The sequence below is a fragment of the Schistocerca gregaria genome, chromosome 8, assembly GCF_023897955.1.
Source record: "Schistocerca gregaria isolate iqSchGreg1 chromosome 8, iqSchGreg1.2, whole genome shotgun sequence".
Lineage (NCBI taxonomy): Eukaryota > Metazoa > Arthropoda > Insecta > Orthoptera > Acrididae > Schistocerca > Schistocerca gregaria.
This window is the reverse complement of record NC_064927.1, coordinates 234,677,748-234,699,719: the sequence shown is the minus strand read 5'-3', so window position 1 is coordinate 234,699,719 and position 21,972 is coordinate 234,677,748. Positions and strand designations below refer to the sequence as shown.

General features: G+C 44.3%; 1 protein-coding gene across 3 annotated transcripts in view; it reads left to right on the top strand.

The window, feature by feature from the left end:
* Positions 1–21,972, top strand: part of LOC126284590 (histone-lysine N-methyltransferase SETDB1-like) — a 318,415-nt gene that overhangs the window by 34,721 nt on the left and 261,722 nt on the right. The window contains exons 1-2 of one of the 3 annotated variants that reach the window (XM_049983631.1): positions 1,114–1,319; positions 1,418–1,613. The exons of 1 other annotated variant lie outside the window; for it this stretch is intronic. In XM_049983631.1, the coding sequence (XP_049839588.1) occupies positions 1,255–1,319; positions 1,418–1,613 (261 nt within the window). In that variant the 5' untranslated portion in view covers positions 1,114–1,254. Of the gene's footprint in view, positions 1–1,113; positions 1,320–1,417; positions 1,614–21,972 lie in introns of those variants that run through there. One more of the 3 variants, XM_049983632.1, reaches the window with a different exon arrangement.

Sequence of the window (21,972 nt, the reverse complement as noted above, 5' to 3'; positions counted from 1 at the left end):
AGTATTTTAGTTCTGAATAACCGATATTTTTTTGACCTCTGTTATAACCAGGTATTTTTCTATTTTACTGACAACCGGTATATAAGGGATATTTCAATTTGCCATAGCTGTAGCGTTAAAATTTTTGGTTTTAGATAAAACTTTTTTTTAAATCCAGTTTGGCTGGATTGTTATCGTCTTTGAATGATGATGTTTCTTACCAAAGCAGTCAACTTATAGGTCAACACATTTTAGAACTAGTATATTTTGTATTGTATTTAATTGTTAATTTGAATATTTTGGAAGAGCAATTTTGGTTTTGTTAGTAAAAAATCAATTTATTCAAATTGCAATAAAAATTGTGGATACATTTCCTAAGAAATAGTTATAGAAAAAGAACGCTGCAAATTTTAAACAAAAGGTTATTATTTATCCACGACTTCTATGAAATAATCAAATAGAAAGTAATTTACGACAACAGTTATAAGTTGAAAACCTATCAAATCATTTTTAACAAAAATCGAAATTAACTGATTGCTAAAACATAAAGTTTTCCAACCTCAATTTTCATCCATTAGCACTGACTATTCGAAATAGTGCTATGATCCTTGATTGTAATGTTATTTTTAACAGATATTTAAAAATTAGTACCAGTAGGAGAATAGTGGTGAATTTTATTTATTTATTTTTTTTGTATTCAACCCCTAATTACTTTTCGAGAGAAGCAGCGAACATTGGACGGAGTAAGTTTTCTTTTATTGGCCCTTTTTTGAATCTGTGTATCTTGAAACTTACATTGCGGAAGTATGACGAAATTTTTCAATCTTTGTTCGATGTCTGTGTTTATTGTTGAAAATAATGGCAAAAAAATGTAAATTTCAGAAACCGGTTATTTTGAGCAGTTTTAACGGTCGGATTAAGCTAAAGATAAAAAAACTGTGTAACCGAAAACCGATTATTTCAACAACCACCTCCATCCCAACTCAACGCACTACACTACGAAACACACATCGACCACACCTGCCTGTCGTATGGTAAATCCGGGAAGTAATGCGCCCTTACGCACAGCCCCCATTTCGGGGAAATGAGGCATGCGCATGCGTAGCTGCGCTTCCGGAAATGTTGGCGCATGTGCAAAGTTGAACAGAAAAAGGCATCCTGTGGTCGCACCTTAATGTTATCCGCCAGTAGTGGCTGCACTCCGTCATGTTTGTTAGCCCAAAACGTCGGGCGTGGAGTGTACGTGTTATTCTGTGAAACATAAATTTTGTGAAAATGGTTACTTGTGTTGCCTACGGTTGCACAAATAGAAGCGGAAAGTCAGGTGCTACGTTCCACAGGTAAAGGCTTCAGCTAAGCTAATATTTGGTTGAAGCATTGACTTTGTTTCTATTTTTTTAACTTCACGATTTCAAATTTTTGTGTTTACGACATTTAGCTTCCCGAAAGACAACGCATTGAGACGCTTGTGGATCAAGGCATTGCGACGAAAAGACTGGGAACCGACAAAATCTAGCAAAATATGTTCCGATCATTTCCGTGAAGCTGACATTGATCGAACGTCGTTATTGTGTGTTCGTATTAGAGACGGTGCAGTGCCGTGCATTTTCTCATTTCCGGCACGTATGCAGAATGTAAGTTCACTAGATGTTCGTAAATGATTGTAATTTTTCAATGTGTGGTGCGTATTTCATTTACGGGATGTTAGACTTGTTTATCTGTGCTTTTGGCAAACTGTGTCACAACAGCCGTCGTGCATTGTGTGTTTTTACTTTCTTGTTATTGTTTTCAGATAATCCAGTGAGTGAATGTTGTGGCCAGGCAAGCAATCATTCTTCGAAATTTATAAGATGTGAATATTAAAAAGTCGTGAGTCTTGCTAATAAGATGATAGGAAGTAACATCTGCCATTTGTACTTTGAAATACTAAAACTGATAGTTTTATCCCTGTTGTAAAACAGAAGTATCTTTTATTTTGCCGCGACGTAGGCCGTACGTAACGAACGAGCATTCGCGTCAACGAATCACTTTTACAACCATCTGATGATTAGTGTACTTCCACGAAAGCTATCCACTGCAGTTAATTTAAGCTGGTGCGTGCTTTTAAATTTCACACATTGATTTAAAAGAGAACACACATTATGGGTCACCTATGGCTCCATATGCTGGTTATGCTCTATACGGGGGTGGAGTGAAGCAACACCATCCCCTGTTCTCTCCCCTCCCCGTAGTAAATCGATACTCTGCAAACCCCTGTGAAGGGCATGGTCGAGGAACCTGTTGTATGACGTATGATAGTTTCCTCTCGGTAGATTCACCCTGTATTCTTTCTAACCTCTTTAGTGGTTTCATACAAGTATTCTGTGTAAGTCTAATCTGCTTTAGAATTGTTAATTCGGCATGAACATTGATTCGATATTATGTTTTTCGGTCAAACTTGCTACTTAATTGTGACGTAACAAAAAAGTTATATCCGTTAATCCAGTGAGGAAAAAGCAGTAATGATAAATACAGCAGTAATGATAAATACACTACAGTTTCCGAGATTGTAGTGAAAACTGACGAATATATAATTTTAGCCGCACACACCAAACAACCAGCTGAACCCACTTATTCATCATCTTTGTGGTGAAAACGGAATTTCATCTTTTTGTAAACGCCCAAGAGCTAAAAACCCTCTGTAGGGCAAAACTTTCGATCATACCCAGATATATATGAAATATTAACGTTTTGAAAAATCCTGTGGCACTAATTATCATAAATTTTTATGCTTGGCAAACTATTGACCACAATCCATTTCTATGGTCGATATTTTAACCATATCGCGAAAATGGGATCTTTTATTAAAACAACAGTAAACAGAGGCAACAAAAGCTTTGTTTGTTGTTATCTTTTGTTATTTTATGTACACGCATTAAAACCATAAAAAAACACACACACACACACAAACCAGATTTGTTCCGTTGCTTAGTTTTGCTGGTGGCAGGTCCAAAGCACCATCTGCACAAGGCTACATTTCAGGTAGTGCATGCTATCTTCCTACGTTTTAGTTGTTTCTTGTGCTGTAAAACGCTTATCTTCTTGGTGTACCTGCTGTAGGCTTATCATCAGCCCATTCCTGAACTGCATTCATCGGAATGCTGATTATATTTTTGTGCATGGTGTCGGCCCGATGTTCAGTTTTCAGCAAAAATTTCCACGTAGCTCATTGGCCACGATATAAATAAATTTTGAATATGGTGGAGGTTTATTATTCGCAGCAGGAAAACTAGTCCTGTAAAGTATACAGGGTGTTACAAAAAGGTACTGCCAAACTTTCAGGAAACATTCCTCACACACACAAAGAAAGAAAATATGTGAACATGTGTCCGGAAACGCTTACTTTCCATGTTAGAGCTCATTTTAATACTTCTCTTCAAATCACATTAATCATGGAATGGAAACACACAGGAGCAGAACGTACCAGCGTGACAAACACTTTGTTACAGGAAATGTTCAAAACGTCCTCCGTTAGCGAGGATACATGCATCCACCCTCCGTAGCATGGAATCCCTGATGCGCTGATGCAGCCCTGGAGAATGGCGTATTGTATCACAGCCGTCCACAATTACGAGCACGAAGAGTCTACATTTGGTACCGGGGATGCGTAGACAAGAGCTTTCAAATGCCCCCATAAATGAAAGTCAAGAGGGTTGAGGTCAGGAGAGCGTGGAGGCCATGGAATTGGTCCGTCTCTGCCAATCCATCGGTCTCCGAATCTGTTGTTGAGAAGCGTACGAACACTTCGACTGAAATGTGCAGGAGCTCCATCGTGCATGAACCACATGTTGTGTTGTACTTGTAAAGTCATATGTTCTAGCAGCACATGTAGAGTATCCCGTATAAAATCATGGCGGTGAATCGAGGAAATACAGTACATACTGACGAAACTAAAATGAGCTCTAACATGGAAATTAAGCGTTTCCGGACACATGTCCACATAACATATTTCTTTTATTTGTGTGTGAGGAATGTTTCCTGAAAGTTTGGCCGTACCTTTTTGTCACACCCTGTATAGACATCAATGAAGTAATAGAAAAATTTATCGAATCACGCCTAAAGGGGAGTGCAAATTCACAGGAACTATAGGAAAAACTGGTAGTAAAAATTTTGATTGTTAAGTTTACATGGAGCCATTCCCTGTTTAGAGAACTTCATCTGATATGGAGTAAGTCCAGACATATTAGAAATTTCAGAATCTGGTTAAAATTTAGAAATACATTCTTATACTCCTTCACTGTTTGACTGAACTTCATCAAAACACTGCTGTGTTTTGTGGTTATTGGTGCCTCTGAAAGTTCCTATTAGAGCACACTCTGTTTCTGCATATTCTTCATACTCAGCGTAGGAGCCAATGTCGCCAAACACATTTCCCAAAACAAACATCTCAGAAGGGCTCGAGCCTGATTCGCACTAGATACAGTGAAGGGGGAAGCAGATTATTGTTACCGTATCTACTGTGTGTTACACTATAGTATCATAATAAATTGATTTTATTTTGAGAATTTAATGACTTACCAACAAAATACTACGTGCCCTGAAAAATTCTCTCTCGGCATCCCGTGCTCTTTGTAGCTCACTGATCTCAAAAAGTTGACCTGAATGTACTAGCTTGTGAGTCAGCTTCTGTGAAAACTGCCTAGAACATTTGAGTGCAGTGCTGTCTTGTAGAAACTGTTTTGAGTCAATCAAATATTGAGGTACCATAACAACATGTGCAAAAGTATTTGTTTACAACTGAAATATTATGTAAACTCCAGAAAATTAAGATTATGTGCATCTTCTTCCACACACGAGGGGAAAAAAACAGTTTCTCAGCGATTTGCTATAAATACAATGAAACTGGAGGTAATTAACTGTCACCATATCTACATTATACTATAAAATCATAATAAATGGATCTAATTTTCTAAATATAAAGATTGCCAGCAAAAGTACGACACAATCCGTGCACAGAAAACTGAATCTGCTTTGTGGTTACTTTATCTACCGCAAAGTGCAACGAGTTCTACCATCCGGTAACGAAACAACGTAGGCACGTGGTAGCTTACTTGGTCAAAGACTTTTTCCTTGCAGTAGCTCAATGTGATAGGGTCCTTTAAAGACATCCGCTTACATACGTTTTGAACCTCATGTAGTTTGGTTGAAATATCGATCACAAATCTATAAAGGATGACACAAGGCGCACAAGCAGTAGATTGGGGGGTCAAGGTGAAAGTGGCGCCAGACGCATGAGAACGACAAGATTTCAGGTAAAGCAACGTTATTCCATGTTGTGTAACACGATACACGTGCCATCATGTCATCCGACGTGGTATTTGTTATGTCATGCACTATGACACAATGTGTCGTTAAAGTTCAGAATGCATCCCCACTCCGGGATACTTCGCGTTATTGATGAACCCCCGAGAGAGATGGGGAGAGAGAGAGAGAGAGAGAGAGAGAGAGAGAAAATGAAAATCAAAAAATTGCTTTAGCGTCCAGCCATATGTTTCCTATATGATATACTACGGCTGGCAAATCTGCATTTTGCGCACAAGTTCAGGGACTTCAGCTTATAAATTGAAGGTGCAGATGTGCGAAAACCTTACAGTTAAGAAAGAGCTAATGGTGCTGGGGAATTAGTATTAACTCGTAACAAGTGCGAATATGTCAAGATGTTTTGATTTACAAGCCTTTGAAGCTGCCAAATAAGTCGAAGAGCTAGTCCACTTCTTTTACGTCACTGACTGTGCCCAGAACGTATTCGCCTTTTTTGTGCTCTGGTAGGAGGATTTTTCATTCTGGCTCCCAACTTTTACTCTATAGTAATTTTGATATTATACCGTAACTAATGTAGTTTTTTTGTTGAGTCTGGCGACGTCTAATCCGTAATAGGTTTTTAAATTGTATTTCGAGCCATGTTGCTTATATAGTGACAATGGGCAACGCCGTAACAAGACGACAATTAATTACATGTATTCGTCTATCTTCTTAAAAAAATAAGCCGATTCTCGTAAGTTTGAAACATATACGGGGCACGAGTAAAAAGCCTCACAAAATAGGTGATTTTTTTCACGGAAAATCCGAATTTTTGGAACCAAGTTTTCAGTTTTATGGTAAGCATGCATCTATTTTATTTATTTTATTGACTTTAAACCATATCCGCGCATTCTATTAATGTAAGAACGAATTTTACGTGGTACATGCAGAGCGACTTTAAACCGTCGTATCTCGAAAACGGATAGAGGTTATTACATAAAAAAAATCGTTCCGTCTTTGTCCATTTATCTACGTTCGTGCAAAGTTTGAGCTGATTCGTGCAAGTTTAAATTATAGAAGTGCACCACATTAAAAACCTCCCAGATTTTTTAATTTTCTACTTTTATTTTCATTTTTTGCACATAAAATCACAATATTGCACGGACAAATATTGCCATTAGCTGAGCATTAATTTCAGCTCAGTTAAATCTTTTGGAAAAGGAATGAATGTATTCACACAATTTTCCTCGACTTCAGATCCAGTTCGGCGTTCAAACCATGCTTAATATACTGTAACACATCTACAATAAGACAGGTGTTCGAATGGCGAAAGAAACGGCCGCTGTTCCAGGCTAAACCAAAAGCTTTTTGCCTCTTGTTCCTAGCTCAAATAGGAACCGAGCACTGTGGGTGGAGGCGCCAAATGATACGTCGCATTTGTGGCAAAATGTTCTTGAACTGGCTTTTAAATATCATAGATGCCGCTGTCTACATCACTCATCTTTGCAGTGGTGTGAGAATAAAACTTGGGCAGTACTGCAACATATGCCTTTGTAAAGGAAACGTTTCTAAACGTGAGTTGATCATTACTACTTTTTTGTTGAACTCTATTTCAGTTTCTGTATGTACCACTACACGTACAACTAAAATTCATTAGGTTACTTGAGAATTCTTTGATAAATTTCCGTTATGGTAGTCATTGAAGGCTTTATACATTGCCTTTGTGACATCCAAATGAGTTTTGTTCAGCATCTCCCAATGTATAGCTCTATGGTTTGTTGTACACCTTTTACAGAAGTCTGGTTCTTTAGAAGTTTTGGTTTACAGAGATCGAACGCTGTGAAGGTTCCTTCGCCTCATGTACTGTTGTATTTACCAGTAGGGGACTGATGACCTCACAAGTTAAGTCCCACAGTGCTTAGAGCCATTTACTAGTACTTGGTCAACTGTTATTCTGAACTCGACCATCAATTACTCTAAATGCTCCTATCTGAAGCTAAAAGGTAAAAGTTCCTCCCTGAGATTTTACAATACTACCTCGCCATCTGGTTTGCTGAAGGTAAAAATCTTTCTCTTTGTTTTACATAGTCCAGTCACATTAATGTGACCACCACCTATGTTAGAGGTCAATGTGCAATCATGACTCAAAAGTGACAACACTAGCATTGGAGGGTATGTAACTCATGTCAGGGTAGAAATGGAAAATATTACAACCATTGTTATAATGCGGTGATGGTGTGTTTTATCTGATGTGCAAAGGGCATGATCATTGGCTTTCAAACCAGGGGTGGAAGCATTTCTTAAATACCTAAGTTTGTATACTGCCTGCATGCCATCATGGTTAAAGTATACCATGCATGTCAAAATGGTGCTTCCCAAAACCTGCGCCAAGGTACATATGGTACACCACAGGGATATAGATGATAGAGGTAAATGATGGCTGCGGAGATATGTACAGGCAACTAGATGTGCCACTGTTAAGCAACTGACCACCCAAATGGAATAATGAGTTACCAACAGTGTCTCCTCAATGACTGTTCAGTGAATGTTGATGCGTATGAGTCTCTACAGCAGGTGCCTGGTTTATGAACCCATGCTGACTGCTGTTCATCAGCAACGAAGGCTGGAATTTGGACGCAAACACTGCAGTTGGCTATCCACTGAGTGGCGACCTGTGGCCTATGCAGGGGAATAATATTTTATGTTCCATTGGACAGATGTCCATTGGCATGTATGACATCAAATGGCTGGAAGCTAACACCCTACAACAATTGTCGGAAGGGTCCATACTGGAACAGGTAATGTTATGGTCTGAGGAATGGTTTTGTGCCATCCCCTGAGTGTTCTCATCATTCTGAAAGGTGCAGTGGATCAGCACAAGCACACGTGTCCTTGGAGAGCTTATGGCATGTACTAGCTGGACAGTGTTACATGTCACACAGCTTGCAGTGTACATGCATGATTCAAAGAGCACCAGGATTAAGTCACTGAACTCCCCTGGTTTAAACCAAATTGATAATCTGTGGGACCATCATGATTGGTCTGTAAGCGCTGTGGAAACTGTGCCAGGAAACTTTAAGGATAACTGTCCATGACCCTGTCGGTGCCTTCTAGAACCTCATTTGATCCTCTTCCTGAATGTCTTGCAGTAATCTGCACTGCAAAAGGTGGATATTCAGGCTTTTGAGAGATGGTCACATTAATGTGGCTGGACACTGTAGTTGTACATTGTACATACATTATTTCTATACCTGCCTTGTGGTCACTGATACGAGTTTCCATATAGATATTCTCTAAGAAGTCAGGTGTGTTTGTTGTCATTCAGTATGATATTTTTCTGTCAGGAGTAGGTTATCAAGTTATATGTTGTAAGTGGTATTAGGGATAAAATTTATTATTGTTTCTTAGGACTCTCTTGTCAAGCCCACCACTTACAAAATCTGTGTGAAACCTTAGAACAATTCTGAGCAGAAATGTAATGAGGCTTCTTACACAGACTGATCTTCTCCATGCCAACTGGCATGGATTCTGAAAACATCATTAATGTGAAATGAAAATCTTGCTTTTGTCTCATGAGATCCTAAAGGTCGTGGCAGGGACAACACAGTACTGTGAGTTATTACCCAATTTTTGTGACTGGATTGAGGATTTCTTGGTATGAAGGACCCAGGATGTTATTTTCAGCAGAGAGTCATTCGCTTATATAGACTAAACCACAGGTATGCCACAGGGATGTGTGTTCAGAAACTTGTTCTTATTGTGTATTAATGACATGGCAGATAATATCCTTAGTAACATTGGACTTTTTATGGTGATGCAGTTATCTATAATGAAATAGGACTTTCGGCAGGGGAGATGGGGGGGGGGGGTCTATATCTATACAGATATTCAGCCAGATCAGGATATCAAAGTGGTGCACTTCTCTAAATGTACAGAAACCCAAAATTATGAACTTCACAAAAGACAAAAATGTAGTATTATTTGACTACAACATCCGTGAATCGTAGCTCAGCCATGTCAGCTTATAAAGGTATCTGTGTGTAACAATTTTCAGTGGTATGAAAGAGATGTCCACACAAATGCAATCGAGTGTAAGCACCTAGCAAGTTCATTGATGGGATGCTGAGAAATTGCAGTCAGCCTACAAAGGCGATTGCTTCCAGAACACCCTGAAATATTTCTGAAGCATGTGAGACCCATTCCAAATAGAACAAATATGAGATATCAGACATACACAAAGAAGGACTCAAGAATGGTTACAGGTTTGTTTGACGTGTAGGAGAGTGACTTGCAGGAGAAATAGTAGTATTATGTTTCACGATACTATTTTACCAAACAAAGTTCTCTAGGATTCCAGTGAACAAAATTACAAAATGGCAACTAAGTACCACATACAGAGAGAGAGAGAGAGAGAGAGAGAGAGAGAGAGAGAGAGAGAGAGAGAGAGAAGCTAAGTGAAAGAACATTATTTTCATGGCATAAAAGTATAATGATTAGATGCTCTGCTGGTGGTGGGGGGGACTGAAATGAGTGCATGTGCTTGCAACATTTGTACAAGATTCATAGTGTAAAAGTCGAATACTTATTCTGGTGACAAACAATTTTTTTCATGGTTTGCATACAGTGGACGGCTGTTTTTTTCAATACTATCACTGTAGTCTTAGTATTTAGCTTTGTATGTTAAATGTGTGGCTTTTTATCTTTGTGTTTGCATATTCCCTTGTGAGTGGTACTACTTCTAGCTGATGACCAGCTAGTAAAATTAGGTGACAAGAAGAAACTGAAGTGCAATGCTGTTCCCATAGCATTCTCACTCACTGTGACTACACTTCCAAGAAGGCAGTCTAAAGAGTACCTAGAATCACCCTTGCTACATTAGAAAGAAGCTGCTGCTCTGCACTAGAACTGAAAGATACTACACAATCATCTTCCCAGAGTAATAGATTGCCTTATGAAATCCTTTGAGTAACACCTTCCATTATAAAGGAATTTACGTAGCACTGTCGAGTGATGATAATATGCAAAGAGTCAAAACTCACACCAACACTTCTGATGTATAGTCATTCACTGCATGTATCTTTAAATTGTTTGGATGAGATAGATCCTGGATATATTGAAATGTTTGTTTTAGATGCTTCTCTTATCATATTGAAGTTCACTGTGGCTTGGCTTATTGGCATCATCATATCAATTGGGCAATGAAAACCTTAAGACTACGACAATATGTTTTGCTTAATGGTTTTTGTTCCCCATCCTATATTTCAAGGTAAACTGGAGTCAAGTGTGGCAAAAAGTTATATGACTTTTAAACCTGTCCCAGTTTTTTCCTTTTTCTCACTTTGGTATAATCTTAAGGTAGTCTAAGTCACTTTGATTTTTACATGTATATGGATACATTTTGACATAAAATTCAAAATGTTATAGCAGGGATGGCTAGAAGACAGATGCAAGACTGTAGAAGCATGCATGACTAGGGGAATAGCAGCGCCTGCCCATAGGAAAATCAAAGACCTTTGGAGAAAAGAGAAACAGCTGTATGAATGTCAAGAGCTCAGATGACCAGTAGCTATGCAAAGAAGTGAAGATTGAAAGATGGAAGGAATACATGTAAGTGCCCCAGGAGAAGTTAACTTCATGGAAATATTGCAGAAAGAAGAGGAAGTAAATGAAGAGAAAAGGGAGATTTGATACTGTGAGAAGAATTTGACATAGTACTGAAAGACATAAGTGGAAACGAGGCCCCTAGAATAGGCAATATTCCCTCTGAGCTAATTAGAACTTTGGGTGACCTGTCATGACAAAACTATTCCACATGATGTGAGAGGTATGAGATTGGTGAAACAGCCCCAGACTTAAACAAGAATGTAATAATCTCAAATTCAAAGATGACTTATTGACAGATGAGAATATTATGGAACCATCAGTTTAATGTTATGATTGCAAATTACTTATATCAGTTATTTACAGAAGAATGGGAAAGCTGGTGGAAGGTGACCATGGGCAAGACCAGTTTGACTTCTGGAAAAATATGGGAACAAATAAAGTAAGACTGACTGTGTGACTTGCCAGAGAAGATGGTTGAAGAAAGGCAAAATGGCATTTATAGCATTTGCAGACTTAGGAAAAATATTTGACAGTGTCTGGGCCGCTGTCTTTGAAATTTTGAAGTTAACAGGAAACAAATACCAGGATCTAAAGGTTGTTTACAACTTGTACGGGCACTAGACTGCATTACAATAGTCAAAGGACACGAAAGGGAAGCAGTACTTGAGAAGAGAGTCAGACATTATTTATTCATTTTATATGCTGAGTAAGCAGTTATGGATACCGAGGGAAATTTTGTGAAGGGAATTAAAGTCGAAGAACAGAAAATTAAAACTGTTCATTGGTCTTGACATAGTAATTTTGTCAGAGATTGCATAGGACTGAACAAGAGGAATTGAATGGAATGGATAGTGTTTAGAAAAAGAGATTAAAAATGAATATCAACAAAAGTAAAAAGAGGGTAATGGAATGTAATTAAATTAAATCACACCATGCGGAGTGAATTAGATTACAAAATGAGACAATAAAAGTGACAGCAATAGCAGAGTTGTGCTATTTGGGCAGCAAAACATCTGGTAACTACCAAAATAGGTGAGGTATAAAATGCAGAATGGCAACAGCAAAAAAAAAAAAAAATTCTCTAAAGAAGCAAATTTTTAGCGTATAAATTTATCTTAGGAAGCCAGAGGGCTAGAATAGACCCATGGTTGTTCCATGCTTGCCGTAAGACGCAACTAAAAAGAGCCTTTATCATGCCAAGCTTTTACGTTGACAACTGGGCTATTATTATCAAGTCACTCATCAGTTTTAGTTCCTTTCACAATAATTCCCTCAACCTTTTTTTCTTAATTACTTATCCTCCCCTTTTAGTGTTTGACCTCCACTTGTCTAAATTTCACAGAAGGGCAAGTCATGGGGAAAGATGCCTTGCATAGTGTGTATTCCATTCACCCTGCTCTGTGACCCCCAGCACCTATTAGAGCACTTGAAATTCAGCACAGTAGCCCATTTATCATGGGTAGGGAGGCTTTGTCTTAATTTACTCTCAGTTGTAGCCTACTGACAATGCTGGGGTCGACATTCTGGTGGCTGAGCTGTAACCTCTCCATGTAGTCTGAGATAACCTCCCCATGTATTCTGAGAAGTAGATGACTGTCCGATCCAGGATATTTGGACTCCAGGCCACGGCTGGCAAATCAGATAACCTTGCACTGAGATGGAGGTGGTGCCCATGGGCGGAACCCCCTGTCACCAAGACAGATGATATGCAATGAAGCCAATCAAACTCACCCATACAGCCCCCTGGCTCTTCTTCTTTTTCCTCTTCATTTTTGTTGAGAAATGGGCTTTGCCAGTTTGCCCAAGGCATTTCAGCCCTGTGATAAAGTCAGGGATCTCACTCTTCATAACAACTCAACAGGATTCGAGGTCACATCAACCATTGCAACATAACAATACAAATGGGCAAATATTTGTGCACTAACCTAGAGTGGCATGGAGTAAATTTTGTTCCTCATTTTCAGAGATGATATAAGGATAACATGACTGACGTGGCAGCTTCTATCATACCCTTAGACTGAGATATTTTACATGAGAATGTTAAGTTCATAGTTCATGAATTATAGGTATGACATTGAATCCTAGTTTCCTCCTCCTAAGAGATGTTTCAGGATCCAGAGGCTTGGACGCATGTCATCCTGCTGTACTAATGAGATTCTTGTCAGACGTGGAAGGAAAGCACATGAAAGCAGAACTTTCAAACGACCCCCTACATGCCTAAGCTACCCAGGAGACCAGCTGCTTTTTTCCCCACCTGTAATATCAAGATCCTAAGTAGTAGTTCATAGATATGACATCTAACATTGCCCCCCCTGCGGGTTCGGGGGTACGAATAGGCCCGCGTTTTTCCTGCCTGTCGTAAGAGGCGACTAAAAGGAGTCTTCAAAGTTTCGGCCTTCTGTGATGGTCCCCACTTGGCTTTGACCTGCCATTTTCAAAATTTCCGTTGTTAGTGCGTGCCATTTGGGGAAGGACGCCTTACGTGGTGTTTTTCTATTGGTCCATCGTGCACCTCCATCTTGCATGCTATCTATTGTCGTGTGGAGGGATTTACACCCCTTGTCTTCTGGGTTGCCTCCTCGTCTTGTGCGCAATCCCCTTCTTAGCGCCCACGGCAACTGTGGACCCTTTCAACACCTAAAATCCAGCACGGTAGCCAGTCCGTTGTGGTGGGGTCGTCATGTACCCTCTTGGTGGTAGCCCCCTGACCACGCAGGGATCGCACTACAGATGCCAGAGCTGTTTCCTCCTCATGCATGCCAAGGAGTATGTGCCCATCTTGTCTGGGGCACGGGGACTCCGGGCAATGGGATATCGGCCAGGTACCCGTTGCTTTGGCTGGGTGGCGCCCTTGGGGAGAGCCCTCGTTCGGAGTAGGTGGCATCTGGGCGGATGTGGCGCAATGAAGCGCAATAAATCTCACCAAGCTGGTGGTCGCACTGCCACCAGCGTCTCTAAGCGAGGCAAAATTGAATTCGATGCTGCACAATATGATCCTCAGTCGTTCCCCTCGTTGGCTGCGCCATGGGAGAGACGCAGATCTAGTGCCAAGCAGGAGCCTTATGTACCACAATACCTTGTCTGCAGCAGGACTGATGGTGACTCCTTTCTTTCGACAAAGCCTATGTTTTTGGTGGAACACCTGGAGGATAAGTTTGGGGAAGTGGCGGGTTTGTCTAAAATGAGGAATGGGTCCATCCTCCTCAAGACGTCCTCCCCAGCCCAGTCACGGGCGTTGCTCTTGTGTGATAAGCTGGGAGACGTCCCTGTTACCATCACTCCCCACAGTAGCTTAAATATGGTCCAGGGGATTATTTACCATCGCGACCTCTTGTTACAGTCCGATGACGAGCTGAGAGCTGACTTGGAACGACGTGGTGTGCATTTTGTCCGTCGTGTGCACAGAGGACCCAAGACCAACAGGGTGGCCACCGGTGCCTTTATCTTGGCCTTCGAGGGTGCTGTATTGCCTGAGAAGGTCAAGGTAATGGTTTACCGTTGTGACGTCAAGCCATACGTCCCTCCCCCGATGCGGTGCTTCCAGTGCTGGAAGTTTGGGCATATGTCCACCCGTTGCCCATCCAGCGCCACATGTCGAGATTGCGGACGCCCCTCTCATCCCGATTCTCCATGTGCGCCTCCGCCTGTCTGTGTCAACTGTGGGGAACACCACTCTCCATGCTCGCCGGACTGCCCCGTTCTTCATAAGGAGCGGAAGATTATGGAATTTAAGACCCTGGACCGGCTTACTTATCGCAAGGCAAAACTGAAATTTGAAAGGTTGCATCCTGTCCCTCTTCAAACTTCTTATGCTGCAGCTACGTTATCGTCGCCCTCGCGGGCGGCAGTTGTCGCCTCCTCTGTGCCGCCTTCAGTTGGCCCTCGGGGCCGTCCATCTCTGTCTGCCCCCCTCGTGTCTGGGGGCAAGCCTTCCTCTGTTGCCCCCTTAGCAGTTGGGGGCAAACCCCCTTCTGTCACTCCCCCCGCACATGCTTCAGGAGTGACATCTGCTCCAAAACCAGGGGGCTCGATCCCTCCCCCTCCCCCTTCTCTGCCGGCGTCATCTCCGCCGGCGTCGTCTCTGCCGGCTCCTCTCTCGCGGAAGGGGTCCCTCGGGGCCCTCCCTTCTTCCGTTTCTTCTGCTACCCCCGCCGGATGTCAGCCAGTGGCTGAAGGTTCATCCACCTGCTGGTCGTAGGGCTTCTGCGTCGTCGTCAGCCTCCGACGCTCCTTCAGAGAAACTCTCCCAGCCCTCTAAGCCAAAGGACAGACGCGAGAAGAAGGACCGGAACGTGTCCAAGAAGAAGGACGCTCCGGCAGTTTCAGTACCGCCTGCTGTCAATAGCTCTGGCTCTGGGGATGTGGTGGAGATCCTCGCCTCTGCCGCGGATCTCGCCCTCACGGAACCCTCGGGGACCTCTCCTATGGACACAGCTGACTCTCGCTCGGTGGCGGCCGTTGACTCTGCGGCGCCGTCTGCCTCTTAGTCGACTTAACGCCCTCCCAGTCCCTTCCTGCTTCCATTCTCCAGTGGAATTGCGGCGGTTATTTCCACCACCTGCCTGAGCTCCGGATGCTTCTGAGTGTTTCCCCTGTTCTGTGCATTGCTCTTCAGGAAACTTGGTTTCCAGCAATGCGGACCCCTGCCCTTCGCGGTTATCGGGGATACTATAAGAACCGCGCTGACTGTCAACGAGCTTCAGGTGGAGTTTGCCTCTTTGTTCACCACTCTGTCTGTAGCTCACCAGTACCCCTTCTGACGCCTTTAGAGGCAGTCGCTGTCAGGATTGAGCTCTCGCCGGCTATTACTGTTTGCTCTGTTTACGTTCCTCCATATGGGCAACTCCCCCGACATGTCTTGGCTGCGCTGCTGGCTCATCTCCTGCCGCCATTGCTGCTTCTGGGCGATTTCAATGCTCACAACCCTCTATGGGGTGGGACTGTCTCCGATGACCGCGGTCGCGCTGTGGAGCATGTGTTGGCTCAGCTCGACCTTAGCCTCTTGAACACCGGTGCTCCCACGCATTTCAGTGTGGCCCGTGGCTCGTTCTCGGCCATCGATCTCTCTCTTTGCAGCCCCGGACTTGTCCCATCCCTTCACTGGAGAGTGCATCCTGACCTGTGTGGTAGTGACCATTTTCCCATCTATTTGTCACTGCCCCAGTGTCATTCTTCTGGGCGCCTGCCCCGCTGGGCTCTCAACAGGGCTGACTGGCCGGCTTTTACTTCCGCTGCCACCATTGCCTCTCTCCCACAGAGTGACATTGACGAGGTGGTCCGTGTCTTGACCTCGTCAATTATTTCTGCGGCCGAGACTGCCATCCCTCGCTCTTCTGGACTCCCTCGGAGGAAGTCTGTCCCCTGGTGGTCGCCGGAGATTGCTGAGGCTATTCGCGACCGTAGGCGGGCTCTCCAGCGTCATAAGCGGCACCCGTCTCTGGAGACCCTCATCGCCTTTAAGAAGCTCCGTGCCTTGGCCCGTCGTCTTATTGCACGGCGTAAGCAGGAATGCTGGGAGAGGTACATTTCATCCTTGGGCTCCCGCGTCTCCCCGTCGCTCGTGTGGTCCCGCATCCGGCGGATTTATGGATACCAGACCCCTATGGGTGTCCCTGGAATCTCCCTGGACGGCGCTGTCTGCACGGACGCTGCCACCATTGCTGACCACCTTGCCACGCACTTTGCTACGAGCTCTGCGACTGCTACTTACCCTCCTGCCTTTCGCTCTCTAAAGGAGCGCGCCGAGCGGACGCCGTTATCGTTCCACACACGTCGTTCTGAAAAATACAATGCTCCTTTCAGCGAGAGGGAATTCCTCGCTGCCCTCACCAATTGCCCTGATACAGCGCCAGGACCGGACTGCATCCACGCGCAGATGCTGAAGCATCTGTCCAGGGACTGCCAGAGACACATCCTCACCATCTTTAACCGCATTTGGAGCGAGGGCGTGTTCCCGTCGCAATGGCGAGAGGGTGTTATCGTTCCCATCTTGAAGCCTGGTGCGGACCCTCTGGCGGTGGACGGCTATCGTCCCATTACACTAACCAACGTTTTGCGCAAATTGCTCGAACGTGTGGTGGGGCGGCGTTTGTGTTGGGTCCTTGAGTCGCGCGGTCTCCTCGCTCCATCCCAGGGTGGCTTCCATCAGGGCCGGTCTGCTGCGGACAATTTGGTGCGGCTGGAATCTGCTATCCGTACGGCCTTTTCCCGTCGTCAGCATCTCGTTGCTGTATTTTTTGATCTGCGGAAGGCATATGACACAACATGGAGGCATCACATCCTTGCTACGTTGCGCGAGTGGGGTCTTCGTGGTCAGCTCCCAGCTTTTCTTCAAAACTTTTTATTGCGCCGCTCTTTCCGGGTGCAAGTCGGTGCCGCCTTTAGTTCATCTTATATACAGGAAAATGGGGTCCCGCAGGGCTCGGTGTTGAGCGTTTCCTTATTTCTAGTGGCCATTTATGGTCTGGCTGCAGCCGTGGGGTCGTCGGTGTCTCCTTCTTTGTATGCCGACGACTTCTGCATCTCATTTAGCTCAACGACTACGGGAGTCGCCGAACGCAGGCTGCAAGCAGCCGTTCGCAAGGCGGCATCATGGGCTCTGACTCATGGATTTCAGTTCTCTGCGGCCAAGACTCGAGTTATGCACTTCTGCAGGCGTCGGACGGTCCACCCTCATCCGGAACTTTACCTCGACGGTCACCTACTTGAAGTGGTGGACACTAGCCGCTTCTTAGGACTCGTCTTTGATGCCCGGCTCACATGGGTTCCTCATATTACTCAGCTGAAGCAAAAGTGCTGGCAGCACCTCAACGCCCTCCGCTGCCTGAGCCATGCGTCTTGGGGTGCAGATCGCAGCACGCTGTTGCGATTGTACAGAGCCCTTGTGCAGTCCAGGCTTGATTATGGGAGCCTGGCCTATGGGTCTGCATCGCCCTCAGTGTTGACGTTGTTGGACCCCATACACCACTGTGGGGTTCGGCTTGCAACTGGTGCTTTCCGTACGAGCCCCGTGGATAGTCTGCTGGTGGAGGCCGGGGTTCCCCCGCTGCGGATTCGCCGCCACCGACTGCTCGCCGACTATGCTGTCCACGTGCATTGCTCACCGGGCCATCCCAATCATCGCCTGCTTTTCCCTGCCAGGGTCCTCCCTCTGCCCGACCGGCGACCTAGGTCTGGGCTTTCCATTGCTGTCCGTGTCCAGTCCCTGCTTTCGGAACTGGGGTCGTTCCCTCTTCTGCTGCCCTTCCGGGCCTGTGCACCCACGCCTCCCTGGTGTATGCCCCGTCCGTCCGTCCGCCTGGACTTGGCACGGGAACCCAAGGACTCAGTTCCGCATGTGGCCCTCCGTCACCGTTTTCTTGCGCTCGTCGCCTCATTTTCAGGCTGTGAGCCTGTCTACATTGATGGTTCCCTGGTGGATTGTCGTCCTGCCTACGCTTTTGCTCACGCTGCCCATGTTGAACAGCGCTCCTTGCCGGCTGGCTGCAGTATTTTTACTGCAGAGCTGGTGGCCATATTGCGCGCTCTTGAGCATATGCGTTCCTGCTCAGGTACGTCCATCGTCATATGCAGTGACTCCCTGAGCAGCCTCCAGGCTATCGACCGCTGCTATACCTCTTCTCCTCTGGTATCCTTTATTCAGGAGTCTGTTTTTGCCATTACCCTCTCTGGTCGTTCGGTGGTCTTTGTTTGGACGCCAGGTCACGTTGGCATCCCGGGGAATGAACGTGTCGACAGGCTGGCCAAAGGGGCGGTCGACGCCCCCACTTTGGCGATCGGCTTCCCGGCTCGTGATTTGCAGCTGGCGTTGCGCCGTAAGGTGCTTCAGATGTGGCGTGACGAGTGGCGTAGTAGCCTGACTTCTCCGAATAAACTGCGGGCTGTTAAGGAGATGACCGATGTGTGGCAGTCCTCCCTGCGGGCTTCTCGCAGGGACTCTGTCATCCTGTGTCGGCTCCGCATCGGCCATACCTACCTGACGCACGGACATCTTTTGCGTCAGGAGGATCCCCCCCTGTGTCAGTGTGGGTCCCGGTTGACGGTCGCCCACATTTTGTTGGAGTGTCCCCGCCTGCGCATCCTCCGGCAGACTTTTAATCTCCCGGGCACGTTGCCTTTGGTTTTATGCGACGATGCCTCCATGGCTGACGACGTTTTAAATTTTATCCGTGGTAGTCCTTTTTATGGTTCCATTTAGGGGGGACCTGTCCCTTTCCCTTTCCCTTTCTGTGTATCTTGTCCTCGAGTGTCTCATTGGTTGCAGATTTTAATGTGTGTATTCGGATGGTTGACTCTTTCCCAATTTTTGTTCCCATGGTCAGTCAACCAGTCTCCGACCCTCTTATTTTCTTCCGTTTCTTTCTGTCCAGTGTTCGTCTGTACTTTTCTTGTCTCTAGTGTTTGCTGACACATTGGTGTTCTTTCAGTGACTGGGGGGAGGGGAGTCTCCTCTCCCCTTGGGGTTTTACCTGTTCCGTAAATTTTTTTCGCCGGTTTTTTTTTGGAATGGGGGACTGATGACCTTAGCTGTTTAGTCCCCCTTAAACATCCCAACAACAACAACAACAACATCTAACATTGCAAACATTGTGTAAGAATTCACATCTATCATGATGACAAGATCTTAAGCACCAACTTCTGGACCTAGCCACATGTCAGTGATTTTTTTTTAAAACAGAGACCTTACAGGGAGAAGTAGGAAAAATTGTAAGTTAAATTGAATTTCGTTGCTTGTCGATCACTACCCCGCCCCCTCCCAAGTTAGAGCTTATGGATATCAATGAATAATCACTCATTCATGTGAAATATGACTCAATAGAAAAGTAATTCATACTCCCATTTCCACTCACTGCATTCTCAGATCCTAATCTGATGTTCTTTCAGTGGAATTGTGATCAAACTCCATTGGTTAATAGCTACTACCTCTGCATGCAGCATGGCGCTTCGGAAGACACAGTTCTCAGAAACACAGTGCCCTATTATCAAAAATAGGACATCTCAAGGAGTTTGCATGTTCAGACACTTCCAGTGAACAGGTGCCAATGAACTGCACATTACAAACTGTGGCTGTTCATGTCCAGTTAGGGTAATAGTATTTAATATCTGTCTCCTTCCCAAGACACATAGCATTCCACTAGCTGGTGGAGCTAGTGGAACAGCTACCTCCAGCCTTCTTACTGTTGAGGGGGTTAAACAAACACAGTCCTTTTTGGGGCAGCAAAAACATATCTGGCAAGAGCCAGGTGCTACAGTGATTAATTTCAGAACTGAAATTCTGCCGACTTAACAGTGGAACTGCAACATGTTTCAACACACCCCATAAAATGTATTCAGCCATAGATGTTAACAATCTGAAGCCTGAGCATCTCATCCTTGAGCCATTGGAACATCCATGGGCACCTCTGCAATGATGAGCATCCCCCCCCCCCCCCCCCCCTCTCTCTCTCTCTCTCTCTCTCTCTCTCTCTCTCTCTCTCTCTCTCTCTCTCTCTCTCTCTCTCTCTCTCTCTCTCTCCCCCCACTGTCAGGCTTTCACCTCCAAATCTGCTTATGAAGCCAGCTAAGAAAAGATATAGGAGGAGTGGTACAAGGTGCTGTTGGCACAATTGTACACACTGTGGAACACACAAAATCCTATTCGTCAGACCCCCTCTGCTGGAAGACTGTGCCATGGTGATCTGAAGAAAGAGCTGCCGCTATTGAAAAGTTTAGAAGGAAACTTCAGTGATACAGACACCAGCCTTTAACAGAAAATTTAATACCCTACAAGTGACTTCAAGTGAAAGCGTGGTTTTTATTAAAAACGAGAAAGAAGGAGTGTTAGGAATAGCATGTACCATTTGTGGGGACCCACATCATATTGTCAAGTATGGTCTCAACTCCATAGTATTTCCAGTCACAAACCATCTACAGTAGGTTCAGACATATTCCTCACTGGTGGCTTCTTTGCTCATCCCATAGTCGTTGTTGAATGTTTCACAGCTCAGTTCACTGAAGTGTCTGTGTGCAGTTACTAACATCCTTATTTCCGGACGTGGAAATGTGTGGCAGAGCAAATGTGGCAGAGGAAAAATATTTATGCTTCTGTGCACAAGGCCTCGAATTGTACAGTGTTCCATTTAAGAAATGGGAGTTTCGCAGCACTTCAGCAGTGCAGTGTGTTGAGACTTATCCCCAATATCTATAAGATCGACAGTCAAATTCAAACGTCTTAGTAATGACAGCATAAAACACATCCTTGTTTTTTTCAGTTGTATTTGGTGAGAAGAGGAATTTTCTTCCCTGTAGAGTGGGGTTTTTATCATTCCTATCCTGTAACTGATTAGACTCTAAAATTTTGCATTAATTATTGACGAACTTAACTAATGGGGTATGTGTGGGTGACCTTCACCTGTATTAAAGCTCTACATAATTGTGTGCTTCAGAGTGCCAACTTCAGCAGGCTATATAAAAACTACATTACTCGACCCTGAATCATGGATATGAATTTTCTCCCAGGAAAACACATCATGCACTTTTGTTGACTCATGACTGAATGCTCATCCAGAAGCTTACTTCAGTAACCAGTTACTTGAAGTTACGGAAAATTTAATCTTTTTTGGCGTTCTGCATGAAGGTGACAAGTTAATGGGTTGCCACACATACACCAGTTAAAGACAAATTACATGAGGAACCTTAATACTGCCACATTTCTCAGTGGTATTTCCTGGGGCACAGACCACACAGTTCTCTGAATGTACGAAGCCTTGATCTTGTCCCCCATGGATATATGGTGTGTTGCCTACTGGTTGGCAGCAGCATCAGAACTGGCCTTGTTAGACTCTGTTCACCAAAATGGTGTGCGGTTGGCATTTGGAACCTTCCTTACAAATCTTGTAGATAGCCTTCTGGTGGAACCTAGTATCTTATTACTGAGGGTCAGATGTCAGAAACTTGTGGTGGACTAAGAGCTTGCAATCTGTCAGACCCCTCCTGTTCGTCTTAACTTGACTCCTCCTTGCAGCCAGCAGTTTAGTCTATTTGCAAATAGCCCAAAACTAGGAAGACCAGGTAGGATATGATCGAACGTTCTGTGCAAGTACCTCCAACTGCCCTTGCTTGTCTGTGTAC